Raw genomic sequence first — 15,039 nt, forward strand, 5'->3', positions numbered from 1 at the left:
TATATCTAATAGAATCGTTCGATTTTTATATCTACGAATATTTATTTCTACAAAAAATATACCACGTCGTTTCATTAAAATAAATTACTCAATCACGTAAATGGGGTAATAAATATTCAGCGTCCATATAAAGGTAGCGTCAATATGTAAACAATTTACTAGTAATAAGGACGATAATATAAAGATAATGAATAATGAATATCGCGCCACTATTATCGGAGTAAGTGCATCGCAAACAAGCGTACGGAAATCTGTATTCACAGTTTTCATATTTCACGAACGAACGACTCGTATCTAGTCGACACCAACGAATTGGAAACCTGGATTTATTGGCCGTCAGAACGATCGTCACTTCGCGAGTAAAATTTAGGATGGTGCAGTTTTTCAACGTACATACCTACCTACACGCGTATACGTATGTATGCGCGGACGCGAGACTTGACTAAAAGGGAAAATTATCAATAATAGATCCGGGAGCAATCATTGCGAAGGTTGGCTATGCATGAACACTCGATCACCAGCGCGGAGACGAGATATCGCGTAATATATTTATACGACTAAATATTCATTCTTTACGCGAAAATATTTGCCGAATAAATGTTCGTTAAATGCGTCCGCTCGGACACCGTGGAAAATATTTGTTTAACTTACGCAATTGTTTCCGCGTTGCGCGCGCGACCGATGCGACGCGAAATACCGAGGCTTCGTCCGCAAGTGAAGGGTGACTGCAGGTCGGCAATTTATCATTTTATAACGCGAGATCCATTTCAGCGATTTGACGCGAGCGTAGCTAGAGCTCTCATATTTTGTCGGTCATTTTTAATTTCTTAAAACAGGGCACAAAGTTTTCGTTAAAAATAAAAAATATCGAGTTTTTCGTTACGTATTATTACGATTAGAAAGCTTTAAGTCTAACCAGGACAGCTCTTACATATATATATATATATTAATATTTCAAATTTATTTGAATCGAGATTGCAAAATATTTATTAGAGAATTTTTAAAAAGATCGCTTTTATTAAAAAACAAATTCCTGACGAATCGTCCAAGGAAATGAAGAAATTATGTATAATATGCGCGTTAATATCACAGAGTGGAATAATTAATTTAATTAATATTTAACATTTTTAAAATAATTAATTAAATTGGCTCGTAATTAAATATTGATAATTTCAGCATTTTATTTTATCAGAGTACTTTTATCGAAGTTTTGCTTTAATTTTTGCATATATTATATTAATTTTATTATATTTTTAAAATTATTTCGATCAGATTTCACCAAGCAGCAGAATACGCTGGCGAAGTCCGGCGAAGAGAATTTAATACTTGAACGTGACGTAAGCTGGACGGCGCCCTCGAAGTTTATGTCACTTTTGTTTTAGTGAAACCTCTGTCCGTGATCATAAGAAGACCGGGTAGAAAGGGAATCGGCAACGAGTCTCTCCTAGCGGGGAAGCGATACGACATGGAGTGCGAGACCACTGGTTCAAGGCCACCCGCGGTGATAACCTGGTACAAGGGCCGAAGAAGACAGCTGAAGCACACGACGGTAAGGAAGAAAAATAAGAAGTATAACACGGTGGGGGGGTTGCGCGGATCCTCGACCTAGAAGTAGCTGCTCCTTATCCTCCTTCTTGCCGTGGCTTATATACCACGGGTATATCCCGTATCTTTTGTCCCAACGGCACAAAAGCCGCTTTTTTTTTCTCCCCGCGCTTTCTTCCGCGGCTCGTCACTTCCATTTTTGTTCCGGCACTTTCGCGAAACACTATAAAAGGTGTATGGGGTGTACCGCCGGATCTCGCGCGCGGCTAATCCCAGAGGCACGAACTTTCGCCTCGACCGCGATTTGCTTCGATTAATCAGGAGCTATTTGCTAATACGTTGTTTTAACGCGATTCGATTCGCACGTAATACCCATGGCTCACGGAGGCATGTAATTAACGGGTAAAGCTGCTTATTATCCTCCAGTCGGAGGGATCCCCTTCCCGTTAATTAATCGCCGTCGCTGACTCTAGGAGTTTAAAAAAGACCGGGCGCAAAGATAACGCGATAACGCGTTGTCTGGCTCAATTTCGGTTGTTTCAAACTTTCATTTATAAAGCTTAGGAACTTTGCCAGGTTGTATTTTCTCGTAAATTTCGTGAATGCGTATATATGTACAGACGCGCCCGTGGAGAGTTCTCACGCGCTGGAAGGCCTTTCGAATCGGACATCGCACGAGTTGAATTTTTATTATTCACTCATTGTTTTTGCACTCGGCATTAAAAAAAATAAAATTCTGATGCTCGAGATAAGCAATGCAAATGAAAATTCTTTGCTGAAAACCGAGGAATTGCGTCGTTCGTGCACAGCAATAGTTTGAATATCACTATCTCGACACGTTTGAAGGAGAATACTTGTCGGAGGTATTTTACCTACGGAAAGTCTATTGTTCGAGTAAGAGTCCCTCCGATATGCAGAATAGTTAAGGCCACTCTCGTTTGTGGCAATTTTTCCTCGAAATTGCCACTTGTTCGCGCCAATTAGCTTTGCATTTGTATCGGATTTGATAACGACGCTATTGATACTCGAAAAAATCTTCGACGAAGACGGGATTCTTCAGATAATACGTCAAGATACATTTCAATATCTGCCACGGCGTGAGATCGCGCGATCGAGTCAATTTTCCCAGCGATACTCTCCGAGAATTACGTGCCGCTTTCAAGTTTGTTAAGAACGAGACATTGAGCTGACGCCGATGATGGCGCGAATGCGAGAAGGGACGCGAGGTTAAAAGGTCGAAACGCCCCGGGGAACCGATAACTACACCCCACGATAGTGAATTTCTCCCCCGAGAGAGATTCTCGCGAGAGGAGCGCAGTCATAAAGGGCCGGGTGGGTCGGGACAAAGAAGGAAGACGGGAAGGTGAAAGAAAGGGAGAGAAAGACAGTTGGAGAAAAGGCGATGGCGAAGGAAAAGGAGAAGAGACCCAGGAACAAATAAAGAAGCGGTACTCTGCCCAAACGGATTGGATTCGCCCGAGCTCGGAGTCACATCCGATTGTGATAGCGGGTTGAAAGCGAGTCGAAAGGGAGGTTGAAAGCGACGGTAGCGTTCGACGCGTTGGTGGAGGTGGTTGGCGATGGTGGCGGCGGCGGCGGCGGCGGCGAGACCGTGGCAGTGGTGGTGGTGGTGGTGGTGATGGTGGTTGTAGTGGCGGAGATCGGAGCTTTCGAGACGCGCCGATTGAATTAAGCAGCCACACCTGTCGACTCCAGATATTTTCATTGGCGGCATGCTAATTGCCAATTAAGCTATACCGATTCAGCCGATCTCGGCCCGAACATCCACTTTACATTTACGTCTCTCTTCTACGAGCGGCCGCGCCGAGACCGCTATCGAGAAGGGGGCGATGTCTACTCCACCGCGTTTAACCAAACGAACGACGGCGAGAGAAGCAAGTTGCGGAGAGCACGCGAACGCGCCACGGGCACCACGAGAAACATTAATCTATCGCGCACGTTGCATGACAATGCTGCTATAAATATAAAAATAAATCTAGGGTATTATGGTTCCACGTTCTCTCCAATAGCTCTTTATTTTTTAATTTACTTACCTATTTATTTTAACGAGATTAATCTTTTTGAAAAGAGATGAAAAAACATATGCAAGCAGCTGGACATTATTTATGTATTAAAAAAAGAACACGTGAAATGGAGTAACTTAATTATGGTAATTACAGAAATAAAATTGCACAAATAATATACTTAATCGTAGTTGTAGCTCAAGTAATAAACTATCACGATAAAGAAGCTAAAAATTACATAAGAGAGTGTCTAAATTTATGCAGGGAATCGAAAAAATCGACATCAGCGTTCAAAATTATTAATTCCGATGATAAGATCCATGCTAGATAGCTTAGTTTTAAATTTTTATAAGGACGAGAAAGAACGAAATATAACACGATTTTTTTTATTTTAACAATAAGTATGATTGCTGTATTTAAAAAACAGTCGGAGTTGACATTCCTATGCGTTTTTTCTTCCCTGTGAGAAGGAAATATTGATCTTTCAGGGAGTGGCATCAGAAACTCCCTTCGGCGCTGTAACTGCGAGTTGCATAATACTTGTCAAAATGTTACGATACTAAAAGCCCTTTCCGCTAGACGCGATCGTTACGAGAGCGGACGCACAGTGCGAAAATCCGCGTCCGGGCCGGTGGGAATATTCGACATTATCCGATAATGTATGTATCGTCAAGAGCACATTACTGCTCCTGGCTTCCTGGAGTGTCTGCTAAACTATATCCGAACGGAGCAGGGGCAAGGAACCTGGCCTGCAGGGAATCGCCATTTATTAATCACGGCGTAATGAATGAAACGCCAAATCGATGGGATAGATATGTCACGTATAATTATGAAAATTAAGTTGCCTCCGTAAATCGCTGTTTTAGCTTCAATTGCATATTACGTATATATATATATATATATATATATATATATATATATGTATATATATGTATGTATATATATAAATATATATATATAGCGTCGGTATACATTAAGTAATAATTAATAATCTCGCATCGATGTGATAATGAGATTGGAATTTTCGGGGATTCATATTTAATATTAAATCACATTGCCTCGACCGGTTTTGAATTTCCAAGTCCATAAAGTTATGATATTATACATACGATGTCGATTCTATTGACATATCTTTTAGAATGTGAAACGTGGTAGGATATAGGTCAGTCCATTCATCTCAACTTATTTCATCTCGCTTATATCAAAACGTAATAAAAACATATCTAGCATTTCATTTTAAAATGTTAAATATGAAGGTGTTCTTGATATTTTAAACATGAGACGCAAAATTCACGCAAAAAAAATTACGTAAAATTTCTTGATTATGTAATTGGAATGAAAAATTTGCGCGATTTATCAAATTGATATCAAAAATATGAAATAAAAAGGGATAAAATCAAATTATTATAAGACAATCTCGATTTAAACAAAGCAACAGATATATTCGCGCCCTTTATATTTTTATATTTAATTTTCATTACTGTGCACTTTTTTCGCTCTTGTTTTATTCAAGAATATTTTATGGATATGCGAATAATAATCGTTCCCGATTTTCTCAATACGGTTTCTCGCGAGTAACGTCGCCAAAGTTCGTCGTACTCGCGTTTAGTCTCGAAATGGAAGTACCTCGGTCACGTCGAACGTTCTATAGAACTTCACTAGCCAATGCCAGGACGGCTCGAATCGTGATAGTTAGATACGCACGGCCCTGGGGGGGCCCCTGGCATTATCGATAATCTGGAATCGGAGCTGTAACTTCCGCGCGGCGTTGGCTCGCGAACACGCCAACGCCGCCGCACTTTGGAGCCGGCGTTGTCTCCGGCGCCGTTGACGTGCGGCCCTAATTAATTTCACGTAGTTCATTAACGAACCCCGGCCGCAATGCTTAACGACGTTTTGGCGTTTCCGCGTATCAGGAGCTCCGGTGCATATTCCCAGAGCGGGCGAAAACTCCGTTATACTCGCTGATTAGCGGTGCAAACGATTGCTGCGTGCATCGCGTACGTTTCAAATTAGACACGACGTTGTGTGACAACAGTAGGGTAAGAAATGGATCTAGAAATTGACTATCATTCATGTATGACAATCTGTTTTATTTCCTGTAAAAATATGATAGAGCTACATACATAACAAATTAATATTAAATTAATTAATGAAATAATTATATATAACATATTATGTATATGAATTTCTGTCGCTGAATTAGATTGATTTATACCATCTATTTAAAAAAAATTTAAGACATATTATAAGGCAAACAAAGACAAAGGAAAGTTATATAATTCAACGATGAAGCATCGTTATGCCTTAAATCTTGGAAATCTTGATGAATAACACAGCTGGTGTCCTCTTCCCTGCATTCTTAGTATCATCCGTCCTGGTAACATCGATCTTCTTTGTTTAAACATAAGTCTACATACAGTAACCGAAATTAACAATTAAGCATTGTTGATGAAATAAAATGACGTGTATGGAAAATAGTTATACCGCTTCGGTAAAATTAATTATACCAGATTGAATAAACCAAACGAAATTGATTATATCAGATTAAATTGGGTATACATTATTAAGTTATTGATTGTGTTTCGGCAAAAATTTTTACACGGTCATAAACATATTGTTAAAATTATTCCAATATCCTATTTTATTATTTTTTGATTGTTTTTAAAGATATATGTTTACAAGCCTGCGGCTTGTAAATAATTAAAGTTTCAACGCCTTTCGAACGCCTTGTTTTGATAAAACACTAAAAATCTCAAAACAGTGGTTTTTGTGCTTATCTATTATTCTATCGCAAGTATATTGTACCTTCGTCCCGGTTTTTCGATTATCCCCTTCTGTACACGCGGCGAACGGCACTCGTTTTTCCTCGGTAAATGAAAAATAAGCGAAATCCCTGATCGGAATCCGCGCTGCTTAGGAAAGATTCTCGCCACGTCGGCAGGACTTGGAGCTTTTTCGAGCGTCCGAGAACCAGCGAGGACGAATTCCCGACAGATGTTACCACGGTTGCTTACGGCCCGCCCCTGCGGAACCTAATATAACCGAAATTAACCATGGCAAGCGGCGCGTCGAATCAGATTTTTCCTGTCCTTTTTCCACCGTTACGCTTTTCCCATCTTACGCCACCGGAATTATATCGTACGAGAACATTTCGAAACGCGTTCTCTCTCTTCCCGAGATTATTATTTTTTTTTTAAATTATACTTGTCTATCTCTCTTCCTTTCTGTCTCTCTCTTTTTCTCTGACCGGGGATGCGAAACAGTGAGCGCGGCTAAAGTTGCGCGTGCTGCACTCTTTAATCCCTCCGTTGCTGGCGTCCATTCTAATGGAATACGCATTCAATTTTGCTGAAATTTATAACATGTATTTTCGAAAAGGGAAGAGTAATTTAATTTCCATAATTTCCATATTTTATACTTTTAGTTGTAACTCATATTATTACGTTACATGTATCTATAGACAGTGAGTCATGAAAGAACAAACTTTCTTTAAATACAACTCGCATTTTGTTTGCTCCTGTAATATTCTACATTTGTCTTATGTGGTCTCTTCTTTTCTTTTCTCTCTCTCTCTCTCTCTCTCTCTCTCTCTCACGACGTTCTGTATCAAATTCCCAATGCACATATGAACTCTGCCACTAAAATTTCTTTCATCTTTCGTTCACTTTTTGATCGAGGCGTACGAATGGATTCGCAAATAGCACCGATGTATATCAGCATAGTCTAACATATAAATTTTTAATAACAACCACTACACGTCAAGAATAAAAAAAAACGTCCAGGAAAAATCTAATTCTGCTTTTCTTCTTGTTTCACTCTCTTATTTATGTTTCCTCTGGCACGTGCGTTTTTCCGGCGCCGGTGTCTGTCAATGTTGGTACTCGGTACACTCGTATCTTGGGGATGTATTTCTCCAGCTGTATCTTTATACTCTTAAAGTCACGTACTTAGAAAAAAATCTAATAAGATTATTTTTTAATATGATCTTGTTTATTATAAAATCTATTAAATTAAATACATTCTTTTTATTTTGTGTATTTGATTTTATATTTTGTTCGTTATATATAGTCAGAGATTTCTAAAATAAAGTGTTTCTTTTTTTACATATTCAATTGATCGAAATAGAAGAAAAGAGTTTATTATGTAATTATTATGTAACTAAAAAGTATTATTTGAGATAAAATGTAGATTGGAGACACATTACATGGAATATTTTCATTATTATTAATAACTGTAACATCGCAGTATTACGTAACGTCGTAAAGAGCTAAGATATGGAGCAGCTAAAACAGAAAGATAGATAACACATAGATGTGAGGGACATAGAGAAGATAAACCAGTAATCAGTATTTATCGACATTCCTGGCAGTATTATGTATTCATGGAGTTAAATTTGGCCTACATAGTTGTATGATTAGCATAATGATTAAAGTGCGAAGCGACTGACAATTGGGAGGCAGAATGGCGATTTCCTCCTCTGTTGGGTTTTGTGAAACCTAACCGTTATAAACTCTAGGTTAACACAAATAACAGAGATTCTGGAGACAAGTTTGATAAGAGCGAGGACAATGAATTGAATGCAAATGTATACACTCAGACTCTGTGAGTGGAAAATTAAATATTAGCATGGAGGTATTATCGAGTAATGATTATAACAATAATTGGTCGTAGAAATATCAAGTTATTTTTCAAGATTCTAACTAGAAATCAATTTTTAAAAATTACTGAAGTAGCTATTTCTTAAATTGTTCTGATATAACACTTTAATCTTTTTCTCAAAGATTGTATATACATTATTGTATCCTATATACATTAATATATTAATATTATTTTTTTAATATATTAAAAAATTATACACGGAGAGAATTTCCTTTTAAAATTTATTCTGAAAATCATGTTAATCGTGGGACAACATAGTATTTTGACAAATTTTACTGTGCGCTACAACAAATTTGTTGTAGTATATATTTAAAAAAATAGTGAAAATCACATAAAATTCTTCCAAATATTATGCTGTTCTACGATTAACATGATTTTCCGGGTAAATTTTAAAATAAAATTCTCTCCGTGTATAGAAATAAAAAATATATATGTATAATTATTTATATGTAATTCTCTATTTTTTATATATACTATAAGAGAAGCATTGAAATATAGAATTATTTTTGTTTTCAATGTTTAAGAGCTAATTTTGCCGAAATATTAATTTATTTATGTTGTTGATTAAAGCGCTTCGCCTGTGTGTGTCGGCGCACTCGCTTCCACGTCACGTCGTCGTGCGAGATTTGAATGACTTTTCGTCGTGAGAGATTGCGAGCTACGAAACGCGTTTTCAAGAGATCGAAGCTCGACTCTGCCGGCATACCTAGTTCCTTAACAGAATATAGCAGTTGGCAACTAGGACTTTCGTCTGACGCGAAAGCGCACACACTCCATACTACTGAACGCGCGTGCTAATTCACTTCCACGTCTTCGTCTTCCTCGATGAGCTTCCTCATCATACTATACGATACGTGCTCCGCCCTCAATCGTTTCAATTCGCTATTTGTATTGACTTACATAAGCAAACAAAAGGTTTTGCAAGCATATGCTAACGATAAGAGATATGCAATAATAAGTAGCCGGTTAAGAATATCCTTGGATAATCTCAAATCTTTTATCTCTTTTATTACTATTTTAATAAATAGGGTAATATCCTTGGATAATCTTAAATCTTTTATCTCTTTTATTATTATTTAATAAGTAAGGTAAAATAAGATCGAAAAACAAGATTTTAACATATAATTAATCGTTTAACATATAATATTCCCATTAAATGGTATTATTTGAAAAATTTTTATTCATTTACAACTTACAAGCGTGAAATACTTAAACGATATTTATAGGCGTATATCGCGAGGCGCCGCGGTTTCCGCGCGATTTACTATACGTAGCGAATAAATCGGCGTGATAGATAAAAGAGATAATTTCACTGAATTTCCTGGATGGTTCGCAGGAGGAAAGATCCGAGAATCGAACCGTGAGCACGGTGGAGTTCGAACCGGGTGTGGAGGATCATGGGAAATCTATCACCTGCCGAGCGGAGAATCCAAACGTGACCGGACTCTTCGTCGAGAAGTCCTGGAAGATCGACGTCGTATGTGAGTACACATTACATTTTTCCTTAACGTTCCAATTTCTCGCGGAAGCGTAAACTCGTTCACGACCGACAGATCGCGAAACTGATCGCGGTAAATCGAATACGACACCATGACGAATGATACTTCACAGCGTTTGTCGAATCTCTCTTTCTCTCCCTGTCTTTCTGCCTCCCTCTTCCCCCTCCTTCCTCTCCTCCACTCATCTCGTTCTCTTTCTGCTCGTTCCACGGTCATACATCCCACGCACGTGTCGTAAAAATAAAAAAAAGAAGAAAAAGAAAATGAAGAAGTCGCCCGACAACCACTCGACATCTACGATCTCATCTTCATTCGGGTCCCGAATCGGCCGATTTTATGAGCCTCTTCATTCCGCGCACACCCAAAACGCACGCCCTCCCCATCCCCCGACTTCACGCATCATTTCCTTTTCGCATCCCACGCGCTCTCTGTTCCCCCCCCTTTTTTTTACAACCGCCAATAAAAAGACCTCCGCGAGATTTTCTACAAATTGTTGTCAAAAAATTCGACGACGCCGAATCGAAATCGCTCTCAGTTCCGATTGTCAAACTAATCACTATAAAACCTAGGCATAATTTTTATGTTTTATGTCTCTATACTTCCGTTCATTGACAATCAAAAGTAGCTTCCATTAGACTCTCCCTTTCATTACCCAATGCAATTTCTGTTTCCTTTTATACAGCAGGCAATGCTACAGACATTGTGAGACCTCGATATTCCTTATAATTTTTTAGATCCATGAGTCTTTAGACCTTAAAGATATTAAACACGTCCTCAGTTTTGATGAATACGTCGCTTGATATAAGTTGTCATGTATAGTCTTTTTTTTCCAGTATCGAGCGGTCTCGTCTTGTTTTTTGTGCGATACTCACTCTTCCTCTTTCTCTCTCCCTTTCCCCCTCTCTCTCACTCTTTTCCTCTCTTTGTCTCTCTTTTTATCTCATTTATTGCAAATGGTTATAAGCGCGCGATATAGGAATGTTATATGTATACGTTCGCGCGCGTAACACGCGTCCGGTTTACCGAGCGCCCGTGAAATTTATCACGCTCATCCGACCTCGTAAACTTTACGTTCGACTTGTCGAGAGAGTTACGGCACGCTTCTCAGTGCATATTAAAACAACAACGGATGACAACACAACCGGAAGGAGGAGAAGGGCGCATCTCGCGTCCCATCCAGCGCGTCGTCCATTCTCCAAATGAGTCGCGGTCGGAGTTATCGTTCTAGAAATCTTCAACGCCAACGTTCACCATATTTTATATTCGACGGCGCCGGAAAATGATCGCGTTTATACTGGTAGGCTGGGCAAATTCTACCTGGCGCGGCCACCATTTTCTCGCGGGATTATTATACGGCGTCCCGTTTAAAGTTTCTCCGTCACACTTGCGCCGCGCGATATAACGCGTGGACAACGATTATAAATTTCGCAGCAGCTCGTAAAAACTGCGTCGGAAGAAATAATAATGACGCTTTTATTGCCGCACGCTGTCACGTGGGCGTAAAAGCAGACTTCACACACACACACACACATCGCACGCATGCACGGAGAGACTCGGGGTTTTTAAAAGTCGCGAACAAACCGCTGATACTCGTGGTAATTAAACAAGTTAAAGACGCCAATCATCGGCGGTTTTTAATCTTGAAAGTTTTCGTGCCATGCACAATCGTCATCGTGCCGTCTTTAATCTATCGCCACACAGCGAAATCTTTCGCAGCATCTGTAATAATGTTGTGTCTATGTAAGTTATATAATATAGCGTTTCTTATAAAATTATATTCGATCTATTGTGAAAATGGTCGAAGAAATAATAGAAATAAAGAATTCTATGCAACAGTGAATCCACTCTAATCTTACAATTAGTCTAATCCATTCTCTTGAAATACTCGAAGAAGTTAATCGATATCGAATTATCTTGAATAATTATCCGAATCTATAATTAATCTAAATTTCGTCCTCTCAGCCCTTTTTACTTATACGCTCACTTTTCCCGAGTCGTTTGAAAATTGGGTTAGCAAATTGGGTTGGAAAATTGGGGTACCGATGCAATAAATCGAATGCTCTTTAAAGGAACGCTTGCAGTATCGTGACATAAATTTATATCCACGAACATCGACGCAGAGGTAATCCTTGATAGAATAGAGGCCGCTCCCTTACGGGTGCTACGGGATGCCGTATATCACCGTATGTTCATTTTAATTGTGTAACACGTATAAATAACGGGGGAGAAAAAGTGTGACGCGGGCGCGAGAAGATTCGCGTGCCGCCTCAGATATTTTTTTCAATTTTGCGGAGGGAGCGCCCACGCGCGTTACTTCGGCGGCACATAAATTTCTCGATTCTGTTATACGGTTTATCGTTCGTTCTCATCTGTCCGGTTGCGTCCGTTGCACCTGTACGTCGAGCGGAAATATAGCGACCCGGGCGCGACGAGCGACCGGGAAAATACATAAGGAGCGCGACGAACGGGTATTCGCGTAACGGGAAAAACTGCAGAATACGGGAAACGGTGTCATGTCACGTATTCGATTACGGTGACCGTTTTCCTACGGAGTCCGGATTCGGAATTACACCATCTCGGAGAGAGAGAGAGACAGTCCGGGTGCTCTGTGGCGCAGTCGACCCCTCGTCTTCGCCGTCACTGTCGCCTGCGACAGACAATGGGATGGAGAAGATTGAGCTTCCGGTAATTCCTTCCAATCTCTCTCTCTCTCTCTCTTTCTCTCTCTCTAATATTAACGAACCTTGCCGTAATTCATAAGAAGAAACGAGCTACGAAATGGTAAATCAGCACCGCGGTTAAGTTCGGAAGGACAGACAGTATGACCGCGGGATAAACCCTCGCGATTGGACCAATTAATATCTCCCGGAAGTACATCTGATCCTGGAAAAAAATCGGGTTGACTCGGAGGACGAGGAATTCATTGCGATGAGCGATAAGGTTCCGCGAGCAGATACATCCGCAAAAAGTAAACTAAAAAGAAAAGAATTGGAAGGACCTTGGTATGGTTAACTAATGTTAACTATGTGCACGGTAAATGCCAGATACGAGGAGCAAATAAAGGGCTTGATTGCTGGCAGTTATCCGCGACCTGTGAGCCGCGGGGTGAACATCTACGAGCTACCACGGGAACGGGCGCGAGATATTATTGAGAGTCTCACGGGGAAGGAAAAATATCGGAGCTAATGGAGAGAGAGGTTGAAGATTATGCCTGACGTACGTAGGTTTACAGAAATCGAGATGTGTATGTGTGTGCGCGCGTCTCGGTAATGAAAACAGCGATTTACTTCGTTTTTATCGCTTATATTTACAATATTATATATATTGTAGAACAAAATATAAGAATGAGCGAAGCATAACATTAGAGTCTTATCCCTTCATTCCTTTTTATCTTCCTCTTTATGCTAATGTCAATGCCAGTCAGTATTTATATATATATATATATATATATATATATATCCAAAAATTAATATTGATAAACAGAGAAAGAGAGATTGATGTAGCAAAATACGTACGCAAATAAATCGTCTTGAAATATTTCTTGTTAATGCATACAGCATAAAAAGGTTTTGATATTTTGCTCTTGCAGATCCGCCGATAGTATCGTTAAACCTCGGATCGACCTTAAGCCCGGAGGACATTAAAGAAGGGGATGACGTGTACTTCGAGTGCCACATTAGAGCCAACCCACCCTGGAACAAGCTCATCTGGATACACGACGTAAGAATTCTTAAATATATCCTCGTATATACCGCTTTTTTATGATATCGGCGGCGATTCCGAAAATACGGCACCACGTAAATTTTACGCAGCACTCGCGTATAGAAAGAATTTTCACGGTTTCGTCGATATGCGTGACCCGCTCCCCGTCCCGCTTCGTAACTTCGAACACTGTAGAAGTAGAACTTTAAATCCTTTATTTGCATAATATATGAGCTACCGCGTAACGATATTGACGCGTGAAGAGAAGCCTCCAACACGACGTCACGTCGATACAGGCCTATTTTCATGACGGAGCTCTGTATCGTGAATTTTATATCCTTAAACTTGCGGCAAGTAGAAGCAGTATAGACAATATAAGCAAAAAATTTCACAAACAATTGTTGATTGAATTTTTAATGATGCTCTCATTGCATCATCAATAATTTACTTTAAGCATCCGCCAGCACTCTTCTCGAGGAAAATTTCTAATTTCTCTGATATAATTATAAACATGTGCATTTTGCGATCGGAGTTATGCAATTTTAAACGATGTCACTTTTAAAGCTGCAGCGTCGAGAAGCTATATCGAGCCAGATTGAACGCCGTATACATGGTTTATCTCGCATTCGTGACGTTGTCGCATCTCGGGGAATAAAAGGCGCGCAACGAGCGTAAAACGGGTATCAAAGCGTAACCAACGTTAGTCGGTCCCAGCTCATACGGGAGATAGTTGCCTCGGGAGACCGCCTGCCTGCTTATTCTAGGCAGCGCTACTTGAATTTCGAAACGCAGCCTCCACCGTCGCCGCCGCTGCCGCCGCCCCCGCCGCCGCGTTGCGCATTGTGTATACACCTACCGGCGGTGCGGCAATTGCAGCGGAGACGGAAGTTAAAGGAACCCTCCCAAGGCGTACCCGGGACTATCAGCGGGACAAACTTTGGCCTGTGTGTATCGGTGGCAGCCGCGGAAGCGCACCTCCTGAATTCTAATCGGCCCGATCGCTGCGGCTATACGCGGCCCCCAGAATCGCGCGGCACGCGATCAGCGAATAGCCTGTACGTTAATTTTTCGCCGTCCCTCGATAATCCCCCTGCAAGTCTGCCATAATGACACGGAACGTCGAGGACGGGTCGAGACACGAGCGACATTCTTGAAATATACTCGTGTATAACTCGAATTACATCTTAATAAAGTTCAATTCCATGGACGTAGTTTAAATTACGAGGTCGCGCGATTACGAATTTCTGTGCGCGTTAATTTCCAACATTGGGAACATTGGAGCTCCCCGATAACTGCTTCTCTAACTCTCTCTCTTTCTCGATAAGAACAACCTTTCTATCGTTTGAGCGCAAACTTTATGAAACTTATTATTTCGTTGCATGTTAACGACGACAAAAAAATTTTGATAAAATTTACAGACGTAGTTCAAGTTGCGAAATGACGCGATTATAAATGATCGTCCCGTTACTTTTATCGGGCTCATCCCGATAACTCTATCGTAAATAATATAATACGGTAAAAAGACAGCTTGACGTACATCTTTCAATCTCGCTCAAATAATTCCACAAACTTTATGACTAATAACTAATCTTATATACACAATCAAT

At 40.1% G+C, this 15,039-nt stretch overlaps 1 protein-coding gene across 1 annotated transcript in view; it reads left to right on the forward strand.

Annotated features, from left to right (window-relative positions):
- Positions 1-15,039, forward strand: part of LOC105455487 (nephrin) — a 104,129-nt gene that overhangs the window by 57,213 nt on the left and 31,877 nt on the right. The window contains exons 6-8 of the mRNA XM_011698856.1: positions 1,383-1,549; positions 9,568-9,712; positions 13,320-13,450. Coding sequence (XP_011697158.1) covers positions 1,383-1,549; positions 9,568-9,712; positions 13,320-13,450 — 443 coding nt within the window. The remainder of the gene's footprint in view (positions 1-1,382; positions 1,550-9,567; positions 9,713-13,319; positions 13,451-15,039) is intronic.

The sequence above is a fragment of the Wasmannia auropunctata genome, unplaced genomic scaffold, assembly GCF_000956235.1.
Source record: "Wasmannia auropunctata unplaced genomic scaffold, wasmannia.A_1.0 LD335903.1, whole genome shotgun sequence".
Classification (NCBI taxonomy): domain Eukaryota; kingdom Metazoa; phylum Arthropoda; class Insecta; order Hymenoptera; family Formicidae; genus Wasmannia; species Wasmannia auropunctata.